Source organism: Salarias fasciatus, chromosome 18, assembly GCF_902148845.1.
Source record: "Salarias fasciatus chromosome 18, fSalaFa1.1, whole genome shotgun sequence".
NCBI lineage: Eukaryota > Metazoa > Chordata > Actinopteri > Blenniiformes > Blenniidae > Salarias > Salarias fasciatus.
The window spans coordinates 7,580,545-7,595,984 of record NC_043762.1 but is presented as its reverse complement, the minus strand read 5'-3'; the positions used below and the strand labels follow the sequence as shown (position 1 = coordinate 7,595,984).

The 15,440-nt window shown below is 52.5% G+C and overlaps 1 protein-coding gene across 1 annotated transcript; it reads left to right on the top strand.

The window, feature by feature from the left end:
• The first annotated feature begins 164 nt into the window (after nt 1–164).
• LOC115405430 (collagen alpha-6(IV) chain-like) lies at nt 165–15,395 on the top strand. The gene is made up of 29 exons (XM_030115008.1): nt 165–205; nt 830–869; nt 3,377–3,448; nt 4,002–4,136; nt 4,248–4,292; nt 4,748–4,864; nt 6,352–6,405; nt 6,488–6,551; nt 6,621–6,719; nt 6,966–7,118; nt 7,334–7,466; nt 8,049–8,085; nt 8,706–8,889; nt 8,969–9,037; nt 9,120–9,224; nt 9,290–9,514; nt 9,561–9,755; nt 9,838–10,005; nt 10,080–10,223; nt 10,306–10,416; nt 12,106–12,218; nt 12,591–12,665; nt 12,753–12,860; nt 12,941–13,048; nt 13,674–14,013; nt 14,310–14,426; nt 14,520–14,708; nt 14,779–15,062; nt 15,138–15,395. The coding sequence occupies exons 1-29, from the start codon at nt 165–167 to the stop codon at nt 15,393–15,395; spliced, it is 3,783 nt and encodes a 1,260-aa protein (XP_029970868.1).
• Nucleotides 15,396–15,440: the final 45 nt, after the last annotated feature.

Here is a 15,440-nt window from a genome sequence, read left to right as displayed (position 1 = left end):
TGTGTGTGTGTGTGTGTGTGTGTGTGTGTGTGTGTGTGTGTGTGTGTGTGTGTGTGTGTGTGTGTGTGTGTGTGTGTGTGTGTGTTTCTGTGTATGTGTGCATGTGCCTGTGCTTCCTTCTGTCTACCCCAGGGGGCAGCAACTGAAGTGAACAGAGATCAAGGATGAAAGGCCCTCTCATGATCGCGTCTTGGTCGCCCCTCTGGTGAGTCTCACTGCACAGAAACTGTAGATGATCGACACCCGGAGCGACATTTTTCTGTATCATGACAGAAAACAGGATTTAGTTGTGAAACTTGTTTGCATGCAACCGATGATTCAGGCCACAACAGCAACTTCACCAAAGTGTCGTTAATGTCATTATCAACCTGCTGCTGACCCCGCTGTCCCACAGCATCACAGTGAAGACAGTACAGGTGTGCATTTATCTGTCTAAGTAACCTATAAAGTAGAAATACCAATTTCGTACTGGAGGTCGTGCTGTTTTACTGATTATCTGCAGCGATCAGCATCCACAGCTGTGCAGCTTTCTCCTGCAGATCTTCTCCTTTAACTTGTAATAAAACATTGTTTGCATATCTTAGTGTTGCATTAAAAAAAAACCCACTTAATCTTCACTTGGATGCTGTTGGTCTATTTACCTGGGAGCAAACACACTCCCCTGCCTGTTTATTCAGGCCTTCAACACATCTGCAGTCACACGGACCTCCAGCAGACAGATGCTTGTATCCTGAAGTGTCACCTGCAGTGGAAACGCAGCGCTGCCTCATTCTTTTATGATAAGTGTCGGTGAGCTGAGGGTGATTTATCTCCCTCGCTCTGTCCTCAGGTGGATCGTCATCCTGGCCTCGGTGCAGCAGCTCTCCGCAGTAAGACTCTTTTGTATATCTGTTTGCATGTTCTTGGGTGGCCAGATGATCGAAAACATCTTGAATCCATGTCAAGTATCACTTGAAACCGCAGCAGACATGACAAACATGAAGGCAGACTAAATAAATCAATGAAGGTTTGAAACATTTCTCTTTATGCTTACACATTTTATTGGGGGGGGGAAAAAAAAACGACTGTTGGATTAGACCAGATTAAGGGGCCACATGTTGGGAGGAGATCACGTTTATGTGCATTCCTCCTGAACTCAGACACTTGGACATCTGGTCATGTAGATAAACAGACAATATATGTTATCAAACCTACAGCGTATCAGTTTATTAATATTTACACAATGGCAGTAAACTATTTATTCCAAAATTTTGATTAATATGTAAATAATTACTCGTAATCAGAAGGAATCATATAAGACCCGAACTCATCTGAAAAATTCATAAATTAGTATTTTAGATTAACTACATTTATACCAGACAGTTGATTGAGCCTATAATCATATTGCAGACATGTTTCCTCAGTGCTTTATTACAGGGGTTTAAAACATGAGGCCTGTGGGTCAGAACGGGGCCGTATGAGGCTCCAGTCCGGCCTGCCAAGGAAACCATCGACCTTTTAATGAACTTTTCTTAGGAGTACCAGATTTTATCCAAGACTAGCTATAGCATTGCTAGCAGATTAGCGTTAGCCTCAAAGCCATGCAGTCAGCTTGAGGTTGTGAAACACTGCATAAAGTAACGGCTGCGGAAAATGTTTTTTGGAATATTTCATTGTTTTTTTTTCCACCATAAAGTTTCATTAAAACTGTCTTTATGTTGAGATTGTTGTAATTTTCCTGAATAATTGTCAAACTTTTTGCAAAAACGTACACCTTTACAAAACTTAAGCTTGATGTCAAAGCAAATGAAAACATTTTAGTTTAAATTTAAAGGTTATTATGGTTTTATTTTACCAATCCTGCCCACTCAGAAGAGAAATGTTAATGTTTCATATCCCTGCAGTCTGCTAGAGGCCTGACTGAACATCTTAACTGACTGTATTTGAATTCAAACTATTTTGGACTGATAGATTATTTATTCATCATAGTAAATAATGCATCAGGAGAGACTGATTATTTTCCCTTCAGGGCCACATGTGTTATTAAAAAGCGTCTGTGGGATGAGCAGATTATCTGTTGCCTTTGATCCTTTTCTGAGCGTCATGAACACACATTTCTTTATATTTTGTGTCGAGTTTCACTTAAAACCCATCATGTAAAGGCATCGTCAGTGTTATTTAATGCTACCGGCTTATTCTCACAAATCTGATTAATTTTCTCATAATGTGGAAAAAAGAGCGAGGCAACCTGAGCTCCAGCTCATTTCAAATCTGCTGCTGCAGTGATGCATCATGGGAGTGTTTGGTCAGTTTAAAGGCACAGTGCGACTATTTTGAACATGATTAGGTGAAAGTGTTTTAATGAAGAAAAATATAACAATTTATCTTGTTAGACTCCATAAATATAATTTTCAGTCATAAGTACACAATATTGTTTCGTCACAATATTGGACATTTTTGTCTTTTTTTAAATTCCATAAATCTCATAGTGGAATTACTAATGAATAAAAAAGCAGATGTTGGCATCTGGATACATTTGAGTAATAACAGTTTGCAGTTTCTGAAATGATTATGAAAATAAAAATAAAAATTGATTTAAAAAGGCATTTATTCTCACGCGACATGTCATTCTGGTTTCTTTCAGGGAACTTGAGCTGGGTTGTGGTGGAGTCGTGGTTTGATTCTGTGTGAAGTTTATCTTCTCTGTGTGAGGATGTTTTTCTCCAGACCTTTTCCCCACAGTTCACAGACATACTTTCCTTTTTCTTATCAAGCAGGAGAGTCGGTTCAGGGCCTCGTTCAGCCCAGATCCATCTCCAGCGGGCCGCCGCGGTGAAATACTGCCATAATAACCTGTTAAATTTAAAGCTTTCTTTGTTGTGCTGCAGCGTCTACGTGATGAAAATGTCTATGTTGTGTTGTGTAGCGGGACAACAGAGAGACAAACAGCTCCGACTGTTCCAGTAGTGACTCTCCAGACCTGCTGCTCCAGTCTGCAGCCCACTGTGAAAACTCACTCACCGTCGCCCGAATAAACCCGTCCAAATATTTAGCAGGCCTTGAGTTATGTTGAAAACATGACCAAATGTTTGTGCTGAGGCTGTGAATGCAGTGTAAAAACCCTCAGGGAAGACACACGCTCCCACACACGCCTGTGGGGGGGGGGGGTTAATGGCGTCTGCAGGTGTGGACTTGCTGGGTGGCGAGGAGACGAGTCAAGGGCGGGCGCTGGCTGTTTACTCAGATCTGTGTGAGAACGCCGATCTGAAGCTTTCTAATCAGGACAGCAGAATGTGGGAGAATAAAACCAAACCCAAACTTCAGCTTTCCACCTGCCGCTGCTCTCAGATCTCACTGTCTGCCCTGTTTCTCTCTTTGTTTTTCGTTTTTCGTCCAGGGAGCGATCGAGGAGCCGTGCGGCGGCAGAGACTGCTCTGAGTGTCGCTGCTTTCCTGCTAAAGGTGCTCGGGTACGAACGCCATGTTTCTGTCAGTTACCACTTCCTGGGTAACACGTCTGATGATGATCTGATCATGATAAAGTCAATAATAACGCATAACATCACTTTATACTGTCATCAATCCTCCAGCACTTCCTTTTAATGATTAAAAAAAAATGTTCACCTCTTTTGTGACTTTATATATTCATCTATTTATTTCTATCGCATTTTTAATTTATCATGTCATTTAAAGCATTTTTTTTGTGGAATTTGTATTCGAATTTCTTGAGTCTTACAGAAAAACCCACATAAAATGAATAAATAATTTAAAATGTAAATAAATATTCTTAAGAGAATAATGTGAAATCTTGGGAGAGTCCTGCAAAGTTTTATGCAATCTTATTTTTTTTCCCTCTAATTTTCCCATTGTCAGAGTACACGGTAATATTTTAGTTGATAAGCCAATAGAGGAAAGCAGCAGTAATGTTTCTCTCCACTGGCGTGTTGTGCTGTGACTCCACCGAATGCAGGACAGTGTTTGACCCTCTGAGTCCATGTCTTCTCCTGCCTCCTCTCTGAGCAGGGCGCTCCGGGGAAGCTCGGCCAGCAGGGCTCTCAAGGCCCCACTGGCCCACCGGGTCACGCAGGACCGCATGGAGAGAAAGGTCGGCGAGGAGCAGAGGGCCCGCCGGGGCTCCAGGGGCCCAACGGAGACGCGGTGTGTGCACGCACGTTCATCTGGAGGCCGAACGGCCGCACCAAGCTCTCCGGTCAGAATCTAAGATCATCCCTGATGTTGTTTTTGTGTTTCACTGCGGTTTCCTTTTAGGGAAAGACCGGCGCTCCTGGATTTCCTGGAAACGGAGGCTCTCCGGTGAGGAATCCGCCGTTTGCTATTGATTTACCTGCGAACGTGAAAAAGACAAACAGCTCGTACTAACAGTGATCATCCCTCAGAGACGGAGGCTCTTCGGAGTGAGTGTGTGTGTGTGTGTGTGTGTGTGTGTGTGTGTGTGTGTGTGTGGAGTCGTTGGGTTGGGGTGATTTCTCTCGCCGTGTCCAGCTCCCTGACATGCCCCTCACTAATCTCTCCAGTTGTGCAGCTTCAGACACTCCCTCATTTGTCCAGGCGTCCTGCAGCGTTTGTCCCCCGGTGGACACCGTCCACTTCATGGAAGATAAAGGTTGCAGGCTCCTCTTTAACTGCGCTGCACTGCGCCCCCTGCTGGGGGGGGGGGGGGGTGAAGCACACTGCAGATGTTCTCCCATCAGACTCCACCTGTCACTTCCTGTCTGCTCCGCCTCATCGCTCTGCCTCCCGGTCCTCAGGGTCACCCGGGAGCTGGCGGAGAGCCCGGTGTCCCCGGGGAGGACGGCTGTAATGGGACCAGAGGCCTGCCGGGGCCCCCCGGGGGTCCCGGCTTCATTGGCTTCCCGGGACTGCAGGTGAGCGACGTTTTTGATGGGTCTGTAGCCTCCCAGGCTATTGCTTTAGATTTTAACACAGCATTTTATAAATAAGCAATAAATAAAGCAGATATTTTGTTTTTACACATTTGATTAAAAAAATCAAAGCTCACTAATCGACTCAGTCGCCACTGGTGATTAAAATAACACATCAGAAGTTGGCGTGTGTGAACCAAGGTATTAGAAAAGTCCCACAGCCGATGAGTCTGCTGGTTCGTGTCACTGAGCAGTTCTGAAGGAAGAGAGTGTGTTTATAGGGAATACCGGGACCCAAAGGGATGAAAGGAGAACCTGTGGGCGGCGCCGTCCTTCCAGGAGTTCCTGTGAGTTCTCTGAATGCTGTAGATTTCACCTGATGGAGGCTAAAGCCGTTCATCTGACCGTCTTGTGTCTGACAGGGAGACCGAGGCAGAGATGGAGGACGAGGACTGGCTGTAGGTTTTCTTTTCTTTGAACGGAGAAATCCTGAGTTGTAAAACAGTGTTTTTATCCAGAATGTCAGATCAGATTCTTATATTTGGCTTTCTGTCCATCAGGGTAGTCCAGGAGACTTTGGCTCTAAAGGCCTCCCCGGCCCTCCAGGTCATCGTGGTGCTGAGGTAAACAGCAGAGGAGTGAACTGGTCTGAAATGCTGAACATGCAGAGAATCAACCTTTATTCTGTGATTCAGGGCCTTAAAGGAGCAAGAGGAGCACGAGGACTGCCGGTGAGTGGCTTTCTCTCTGTTGAACCTGCCGCTACAGACTGAGGCGTCCATAAACCCTGTTTGTTTCACAGGGAGACCCTGGAGGTTCACTGGAGGGAGATAAAGGAGAGAACGTAAGAGCGACGTTCACCCCGAACTCCTTTTCTGCTGGAGACGCCAGGATGGAGCCAAGAGTTTTGTTCTGTCTGTCTCCTGGTGATCCAGGGCGAGCAGGGCCCACCTGGTCCACAGGGACCGGCAGAGGTGGTGGAGTTCCCTCCAGGCTTTCTTCCACCCAAAGGCTACAAGGTGAAAACTCTTCAGTGAGACGGAGGCCAGAGAGGCGGCGTCCTCGTCCTCCACTGATCCCTGTTTGTGCTTCTCAGGGAGACCAAGGTCCTCCTGGACCATGTGGGCCAAAGGGACGACGTGTGAGTCTTATTGTGTCGGTTATCTTTTAATTGAGTCTGAGAGAAGGAAGGAAATGTCCAAATGCGACTTGTGACTCGTCAGGGCGGAAGAGGAGACACCTTGAGTCTTCCCAATAAAGGAGAACAGGGGATCGCTGGATTTCCTGGAGCTCGGGTAGATGACCTCCGTCAGCGTTAATGAAGCCTTGATGAAAACATGGAGAATAACCTTTGACCTCCGTCCACTCAGGGTCTTCAGGGTCGTCCTGGCCGTGACGGAGCGGTCGGACCTCAGGTACGTCTCTCGGGGTGAAACCTTCTTCACTTTCTTCACCTTTAACCGTCTTTCTGGTTGTGAAATGCTGTCCAGGGTCCGGACGGGGACAGGGGGTTTCCAGGTCTGACTGGACGGACCGGACCGAAGGTGAGTGGATGAACCAGTCTGGAGTGAAATCAGAAAACTTGACGGAGGCATGAAGTTCATCCGTCTGCCGGTGTGTCTGCAGGGTTACCCCGGTGAGCCAGGTTACCCCGGACCGGTGCGCTACCAAGACGGAATCGAAGCGAGAGGTGAGTCCTGCACAGACCGTAAAGACCCACAGCCGGTGGGACACGGCAATCACTGCCTCGGTCTTTCAGGTCCTAAAGGGGACCAAGGCTACCCAGGAGTGGCTGGAGAACCAGGGGACATCGGGCCCATGGGAAGACCGGGGCCTCCGGGTCCACCAGGCTCAACAGGTCAGAGTTCAGCCTTTTTGTTCCAGTTTGAATATCTGCTGGCTGGATTCTCTCAGGAAGCCATGTTTGAGGTCTTGTCTTGGTTTTAGTGGTTCTAGTCCGTTCTACTTCTTTGTGGTTTAGAACTGGTTGCGTGCTTGCATGTTGACCTGCGACCTCTGCGACCTGTGCAGGTGTCTTCACGCTGCACCAGCTCCTCCGTCTGCTCTGGTCGTGCGGTTAACCTCGTGTTTTTCACGCTTCCAGACGGATTCGTCACTTTAGAGCCAGTTGGTCCGAAGGGCTTCAAGGGAGAACCGGGAAGGTTTAACAACTTTGAGACCAATCCGATGCCGGGACCAAAGGGGTTCAAAGGATTTCCAGGAGCTAAAGGTGTTCTGGGTCTCCCTGGTCCTCCAGGTATGCCTGTGCTCCTTGATCACAAATATATTTTCATCATTTTTTGGACGAATAATGTTTTAAGTAATGATTTCTTTGTCTCACTCGCGTCTCTGTGGACGTTTGTAACCCTGATCAGGCTGTGGAGGTAACTCACGCCACTTTTTAGTTTTCATTCCCATTGTTTGCTCAGTTCTTCAGACTGGCTGACGGTGAAAATCTGTTTGGTCCGGCAGATTACTACTGCGAGCCCGGGTACCCGGGAGAGCCCGGTGAGACTGGTCCCAAAGGAGTGAAAGGAGACAGGGGCCTCCTGGGAATTAAAGGTGAGCTGGGTGGGCGGGGTCCCGTCCCTGGACGGGCGGCTCAGTCAGTTGATTCAGAGCAGCCCAGTAACACTGATGTAGCTTTTTATTTCAAATCTGAAATCATCTATTTCTTCTAGTGCTGGGCAACGATTACATTTCTTAATCGCGATTAATCGCATAATTTTTCTGCGATTAATCGCGATTAATCGCATTATGCGCAAACTAGAATAATGAATTCAAAAGTACTCTGTAATGATCATCCTGCCCCCAGCCGGGGACAGGGAATTTATTTTTTTTTTTTTTGCAAGAAGCATAATTTAATTTAATACAATAATAATTTTACAATTTATCAAATATGATTTATAATAACTTAAAAACTTAAAATACCAAGTCTTTACCAAGATTGCCATCCCCGACCCCCCCAACACACACACACACACACACACACACACACACACACACACACACACACACACACAGGCGAGGCGTTAACGCCTGATGAAAATATTTGTCGGCGTTAAGGAAGCAGTGGTTTAATGCGTTAGCCCTAATTTCTTCTATTTCATCCTGAACGTAAACGAGAAAGTCTTGTTGCAGTTTCTTCTTCATCGTTTCGTGTTCCTGACGTGTGCGCCCCCTGCAGGCTGTCCTGGAGAGTGTCGGTGCAGTCCGACTGTTGGGTACGCAGGCCCTGCTGGACCTCCTGGACCACTTGGTTATCCGGGCCCTCCTGGCGGACCGGGATCCAAAGGACTTCCGGGGGAGCCAGGCAGGAAAGGGGTGGAGGGTTCAAGAGGACCACAGGTAAGAAGAGCAGAGCCGGATCAGAGTGGTCTGGTCCCTGGAGCCCAGTGAAGAGTTTGTTCTTCATGCTTCATTGCTTTTTTTTTTTTTTAAGGGCTTTCAGGGGATTCCTGGTCTCAAAGGTCAAAAGGGTCAGAAAGGAGACGCCTTCAGTGCCGGCGGTGACAGTAAGAACCGATTTCAGCCACACGGGTTCTGTGCCGGTCGGAGGGTTCGATGGTTTCCAGTTGAAACGCTGCGTCTGAGCGTCAGGCCCAGGATTTGAATCGTCGCTCGGCTAAAAGACGTCCTCCAATGTTTCTTTGTGGTCTTAGAAGGTGCAAAAGGAGAAAGAGGAGTCCAAGGATTTCAAGGTCCTCCAGGAAACCGAGGCAGTCCAGGACAAGATGGCCTCCCTGGCCTCGAGGGAGACCCTGGCCCCCCGGTGAGGGTCCACGTGGGTTTGAAATGAGATCATCGATCGCAGGTTTTATGGTTTTGTGTGGCGTTCCCGCAGGGGGCCGGATACGCAGGATCAGCCGGACGGAAAGGCCAACCAGGTTCACCTGGATCCAAAGGCTTTCCAGGGGCTGCAGGTCCACCAGGTCCAGGTTTTCCAGGCCCTAAGGGGTTACCTGGGCCAAAGGGAGATCAGGGACTCCCCGGATTTACGGGAGTTCCCGGACGACCGGGCCCTCCAGGTGAGATTCACTCGGTGCCGAAACGTCTGAAGACCGATCGGACGAAGAGTCTCTGACGGCGTTCCGTCTCTGGAAACAGGGGATTCTGGGATCTGCACCCCTTGTAGCGTGGGCACACCTGGTCTGAAGGGCGAGCCGGGTTCGCCAGGTCAGTGTCACAAACTGTTCGACGCCGTCTCGTTTCCGTTTCAACCCTCAACCCCGCACGCCATGTTGATCTGGTCCTGCAGGATACCCAGGTGAGCCTGGTGGGCCCGGTCAGCCTGGAGGACCAGGTGCTCCGGGCGTGAAGGGCCTGAGAGGAGACGACGGCAGTGGAGCGTTTGGACCGCCAGGTACTGAAAAAACACGTCCGGGCGGAGCAGCAGGACGGAGAACTGAACCGTGTTCTGGGTTCCAGGAAGTCCAGGTTCACCCGGAGATCCGGGTGACTCCGGTTCCCCTGGAGTAACGCTGGAAGGCCCTCAAGGCGCTCCTGGATCACCAGGAGTCCCGGGCAGGAAGGGGGAGCCTGGAGAAGCTTATTCCGCCACGACGGGTGCTCCCGGCCCACCGGGGAGTCCCGGTACTCCGGGACGACAGGGACCCGCCGGAGTGCCCGGTAGTCCAGGTTCAGCAGGTGGGAGTGTCTCCAGTCCTGTTCTCCCTCAGAGCCTGGGGACCCACGTGAGATTCTCACTCCGGTTATCCTGAACCTCCAGGCGTGCCGGGGCAGCCTGGACCGCCAGGCCCTAAAGGAGTGCCGGGAGCCCACGGTAATCCGGGACTGGACGGTGAACGTGGTCCTCCGTGCACGCCCTGCGACGTGCACGGCATACCGGGCCCTCCGGGATCTCCCGGAGCCCCGGGACGCCAGGGAGCTCCAGGTGGGATTCGACAGCCTGGATGTTTGTTGAAACGGTCGTGATGCATTCTGGGAATCGAACCTCCGGCCGCGTCTCATTTCAGGCTCCTCCGGTGTGAAGGGTCTGAAAGGAGATGTGGGTCCACCTGTCCGAGGACAGAGAGGCCTGCCGGGCTTCCCGGGGCGTCCCGGCGCACCGGGATCCGGCGGACGGAGGGGCAATCTGGGCCCTCCGGGAGATCCTGGGAGTGACGGCTACCCGGGACAGAAAGGTCAGCTGGCAGGTTGACGGTTCGGCGCCGCCGCTCCGCTCGCCGTCTCAACACTTCCTCTGCGATGTCTGCAGGCGTGAGCGGCTCCCCGGGCCCGCCCGGCACCAGACCTGCACCCGGCCCTCCAGGGCCTCTGGGACCGAGAGGTAAACAGGGAGATCGGGGCTATGACGGCCCCCCCGGTGAGCCCGCACTTCCAGGACCCCCTGGTCTGAAAGGTGAGTCCGGTCCGGTGACCTCCCGGCAGAAGGGTCGTCCGACGGTGACCTTTGGTTGAGGTGGGCGTCTTTCTCTCCTCAGGTCTGCCTGGACCTCCTGGACCTCCAGGACCGCAGAGTGTTCTGAACGTGACTAAAGGCCTGGCGGGTCTGCCAGGACCGAGGGGCCCTCCGGGCTACCAAGGAATCAGAGGTAAACGGGCTTTGGACTTTTTCCCTCAAAGAATCCTGGGAGTTTATTTATTTTGTCCTTTGAAGGTCTGAAGGGTTTCCCCGGGGAGCCCGGTGAGTCAGGACCCTCTGGATGGACCGGTTCACCTGGATTCAAGGGTTTTCCTGGTGCTCCGGGGAGGACCGGAGGGTCTGGACCTGCTGGATATCCTGGACCTAAAGGTTTCGTCGGTGCGAGGGGATATGCGGGGCCTGTTGGCGATCCGGTACGTCGTGAACTGAATTCATTTTCCCGATAGTTCGGTGCCTTCTCTTGACATTCGTCATTGAGCCCATCCAGACTCTGAAAACCTGTTTAGTGACCTTGCTGTGTGTCGCAGGGCGACCCGGGCCCGTCGGGACCCACTGGCGTCCCCGGATTACCTGGGTATCCCGGACTGAAGGGTGAGGCGTCAGTCAGACTCGTGCTTGGTTCTCTTTCGTAGCGTTCATTTCGTGTCTCACGTTGGAAACGCCTGCAGCGTGACCTCATCAGAAGCTCCCGTTGCACTCCGCTTCCCGTTGACACTCCGCTTCCCGTCACTCTAAAACCTCTTCTCGCTACGAGCAGAAGTTCCGTACCTCCTCACTTGCGCTAGCTGTTTGACCGGGTCCTAGCTTAACCGTCCACAGAATGAGCGAAAGACTCGGTCGCCGGGCGCTGGGTTCTCGGCCTGACACAGAAGCCGAGTGATACTGCTCAGACCAGTCTGTCTCCAAACAGTAGTCTGAGCCGCTGGCGAAAATAGCAATATTTTCAACGGCAAAAACACATCCAAGTGGCAACACTCAGGGGCATTAGCTTTACCAGCTAAACAATGACGAAGAGTAGCAATACTCCTACTATAAGCCCCTGGAAGTCGCAACACTTCCAGCTTGCTCCCGCTACCCACTAGCCTAGCCAGGTTAGCGTTAGCCGGTGCTGCATAGCCCGCTTCACAGCTTTGCAGCTGCAGGTGAGCATGGCTAACGCCGTAGCCGCCACAGAAGCTGAGGCTAAACCACAGGCGCGAGCCTGAACCTGCGGTAATAAAATATCGAGCTGGGACACTCACCTGATGTGTGTCGACTGTCTCGCCTTGAAACATGCCCAAGCCATCTTTGAGTCCTCGGAAGAGTGCATCCACTGTGTTCGCCTCTCCCTCAAAGTGCTTCGTCGCCGCCTGGCTCGTTTAACGAAATTTGTCCGGTGGCGACTCGGTAATGGCTTCCGCAGCAGCAGGGCAAGAGCCGACGGATCTCATGGAGGTGGCCCCCGAAGCTGAGGCTGGACCCAGCCTGGGGGGACCAACTCGACTTTATAGATCCGCTTCCCGTTGATGATCCCAACCTCACGGCGGGTCCACTGGGTTATGTTGTTGAAGCGGCAGACAGCGGTGGAGGAACGGAGGAACGGATCTCCTCATGACAGATGAGGAAGAGGACGATTCCTCACTGGTTCTGTCGGGCCGGGTTGCAAAACCCCAAACCACGATGACAGCTCCGGCAGGAGATGGGGATTCCCCTTCCCCGGTGATGGACTTGGACCTGCAGGACGTGTGCAAACGCGCCGCAGCTAAGCTCCACATCCAGTGGCCTGAGGTGCAGCCTGAGGTGACGTGCTCCCGTTGTGATAGGAAAAGGTTGCTGAAGGTGAAAAGATCAGGCAAACAGCTCCCGCCGATTTTTCCAGAGCTGCTGGATGAACTCACTGTCTCGTGGCGCGACAAGCCGTACAGGGAGAAACACCCCGTGGCAGGCAGCTCCATGTTCGACTGCGAGGGAATGGAGAATCACGGTCTGATGGTTCTGCATGAGAGGGCACGCTGGCTAAACCTCACCACCCTGACGACGAAGGAGAAGGAGGATCTCCTCCTTATCTTAGTTCGCCCCAGGGTCTCTTCGGCTCGGCAGTAGCCTCCATGCAGAAGAGGTGTGAGGAGAAAAAGCGGGAGGACGAAGCCCTGAAGCTGTGTTTATGCCAATAATGGCTGGCGGGGTGCAATAGGAGCTTCTGATGAGGTCACGCTGTAGGCGTTACCAATGTGAGACACTCACTCATGCTACTCGGAGAACCGCGGTTACGCAAGTAACCTAAAGTTTTGTGGTAGATACAGTTGAGTTGTCAATGCCTTGCTGGAGCATATGGCCCAGTCCAACTGTCCAAACCGCTTCCAGGTGATCAAGGACCATCTTACGGCCAACCGGGGCCTCCAGGACCCAAAGGTTTGCCAGGAGAACGTCAACGAGATGGTAAAAAATCATCTTTTCCCATAACACAACCTGTTTATAGCTTTGTGTTGGTGGGAACCAATCAGAGCCCATCTTTTGTTTTTTCAGACTGCAAAGGAAATCCCGGAGATCCAGGTGATCCGGGACCCAGTGGAAGGCCGGGTCAACCTGGACCTAAAGGGGAACCTGGAGAATCGAGACGAACTGGAGGACCAGGTGGTTTTACGAGAAAATCAGCATCCTGCTCATGTTGAACCCATGAAATGAGGAGAAACTAACCTTGTTGGTTCCTCCAGGGTCCCCGGGGCCTCGAGGTCCTTCAGGCCTTCCAGGTTATCCAGGCCCACAAGGTGATCCTGGAGGTGCTGGGCCGCTGGGCCCACCGGGTCCAGCTGGACCTCCAGGTACTGGATCAGCTGTTCTATCGGTGGACGGACGGAACGTCGTGGCTGCTGTTGACCTGCTCTACTTGTGCTGGTCATGTGACAGGGTTCCCTGGACCTCCGGGACTGGACGGACTCAACGGGCTCAGGGGCCCTAAAGGCATGAAGGGAGCCAGCGGTAAGAGGGACAGAACCTTGAACTGTTGAGTCTGCGGTTAGACTCCAGGTCAGTAACAACCAGACCTTGTTCCGTTAACGTGTAACAAAGGCAAAGACGTCCCCGGACCTCCTGGACCCCAAGGCTTCCCTGGAGCCAAAGGAGCACGGGGCTACCCGGGTCCTCCAGGACCCTTCTATCCTGGAACCAAAGGCCCGAGGGGCCCTCCAGGGGACCCAGGTACCACGTCTACTGTTCTGTCCAGTGAGTGTGTATCGACTCACTTCTGCATCTCACATGTGGACTGGTTTTCATCCAGGTGGACCAGGTTGCATCGGAGAGCCTGGTTACCCTTCGAAAGACTGTGAGATCTGGATCCCGGCGATGACTGGAGACCCTGGATATGAAGGACCTGCAGGAGCTCCAGGTGTGTGTTTGATGTGTGTGCGGTGAGATCTGGAGTATGTGTCTGATAGCAGCATGTTTCAGGTCCTCCTGGACCACCGGGGCCTCCTGGGGGAAGCTTTTCCTCCAAAGGAGATCCAGGGCGGACCGGCCCCCCGGGCTTACCAGGCCAGAAGGGATATCAAGGCCCCCCAGGGCCTCCTGGACCCCCTGGGTCGCAGTTCTTTCCAGGACCAAAAGGTAGAGAACAGCAGTGTCTCAGGCGAGTTCCTGCAGTTTGAGTCCAACTCGTCCGACTGTCACCTCGTTCCCGCAGGTCAGAAAGGTCAGTACGGTCGCATGGGCTTCCAGGGACCCAAAGGTCGGCAAGGTGCGCCCGGGCCCGACGGCAGGAAAGGTGACAAAGGCTCAGCTGGAGACCGGGGTGAGTGTCGCCGCCAGCGAGGACGAGACGTTGGTCCCGGCGCCGAGACGTTTCACCCCATGAAGGGTTCTGTTGCCTTCAGGTGTGAAAGGAGCTCCCGGTGAATTCAACCCTGGAAGTTTGATCCCAGGCCCGGCCGGACCCCCAGGGTCACCTGGCGGTCCAGGATCAGCGGGCCCTCCCGGTGGCGCGGGCTCTACTGGAGCTGCAGGACGTAAAGGTGAGCGGTGGTGATGTTTGTTTCCCCGTCTGTCTGTCTGAGTCTCTTTCCTCACGGATTCGTCTGAACGTTCCAGGAGAAAAAGGTCCTGCTGGGTCTGTTGGTCTGCCCGGCTCCACGGGTCCTCCTGGTCGTCCAGGTCCACCTGGTGATCCAGGAGACGTTGGCGTGCCAGGATTTGTTGGACCACAAGGTGAATTATGCAGCTCTTGTCTGATTGAGGCTCCAGAGATGAAATGTTTTGTCAAGCCTTTTGACTCTTCCTCGTTCGTTCTGTGTTCTCCAGGCTTTCCTGGCCCGCCGGGCGACCGCGGTCCCACGTCCGGCTGCGTCCCGCACAGCTCCGGCTTCCTGTTGGTGATCCACAGCCAGTCGGTGGACGTCCCGCTGTGTCCTGCGGGCAGCAGTCAGCTGTGGGTGGGCTATAGCCTGGTTTACCTGGAGGCACAAGAGAACGTTCACACACAGGATCTTGGTAAGAAGCTTCACCGCGAGGGGATCGTTGGGTTTTTAGCTCGCAGGCTCTGAAAGGTTTTCCTCTGTAGGTCAGCCCGGATCCTGCCTCCGCAGCTTCTCCACCATGCCGTTCTCCTACTGCAACACCGCCGCCTGCCACTACTCCAGCCGCAACGACAAATCCTGCTGGCTGTCCACCACCGCTCCCATACCCATGATGCCGCTCTTCGGCACGGAGATCGTCCCCCACATCAGCCGCTGTGTGGTCTGCGAGATGCGCGCCCCCGTGGCTGCTTTCCACAGCCAGGACCTCTCCGTCCCGCCGTGCCCGCGCGGCTGGAGGAGCCTGTGGACCGGATACTCCTTCCTCCTGGTGAGTGAATTCTCCACCGTGTGCAGAAGCTTTAACTTCTCACCAACGGCGCTCACGGTAGCTCTCCGTCCTCAGCACACGTCTTCGAGCGAACAGGGCGGCGGACAGCCGCTCAGCTCCTCCGGAAGCTGCCTGAAGGATTTCCGGACTCACCCGTTCGTGGAGTGTCAGGGCGGTCGAGGTTCCTGTCACTACTTCGCGAACCTGTACAGTTACTGGCTGACTGTCGTCCACCCCGCCGAGCAGTTCGTCACCAAGAGGTCCCACACCATCAAAGCACTTGATGAGCAGCGCCGTAAAACCAGCCAGTGCAACGTCTGCCTCAGAGACTGACCCGTTCAAATGTTCACTATCAAACTGACTACTCAGGGCTGTTGA

Bases quoted from the DNA above. Each gene is read 5' to 3' on its own strand.
- LOC115405430 (XM_030115008.1), top strand. From the start codon at position 165: ATGAAAGGCCCTCTCATGATCGCGTCTTGGTCGCCCCTCTG. The intron at 7,467-8,048 runs GTCAGTTGATTC...CGCCCCCTGCAG, and splicing joins GTCCCTGGACGGGCGGCTCA to GCTGTCCTGGAGAGTGTCGG. The intron at 10,006-10,079 runs GTCAGCTGGCAG...CGATGTCTGCAG, and splicing joins CGGCTACCCGGGACAGAAAG to GCGTGAGCGGCTCCCCGGGC.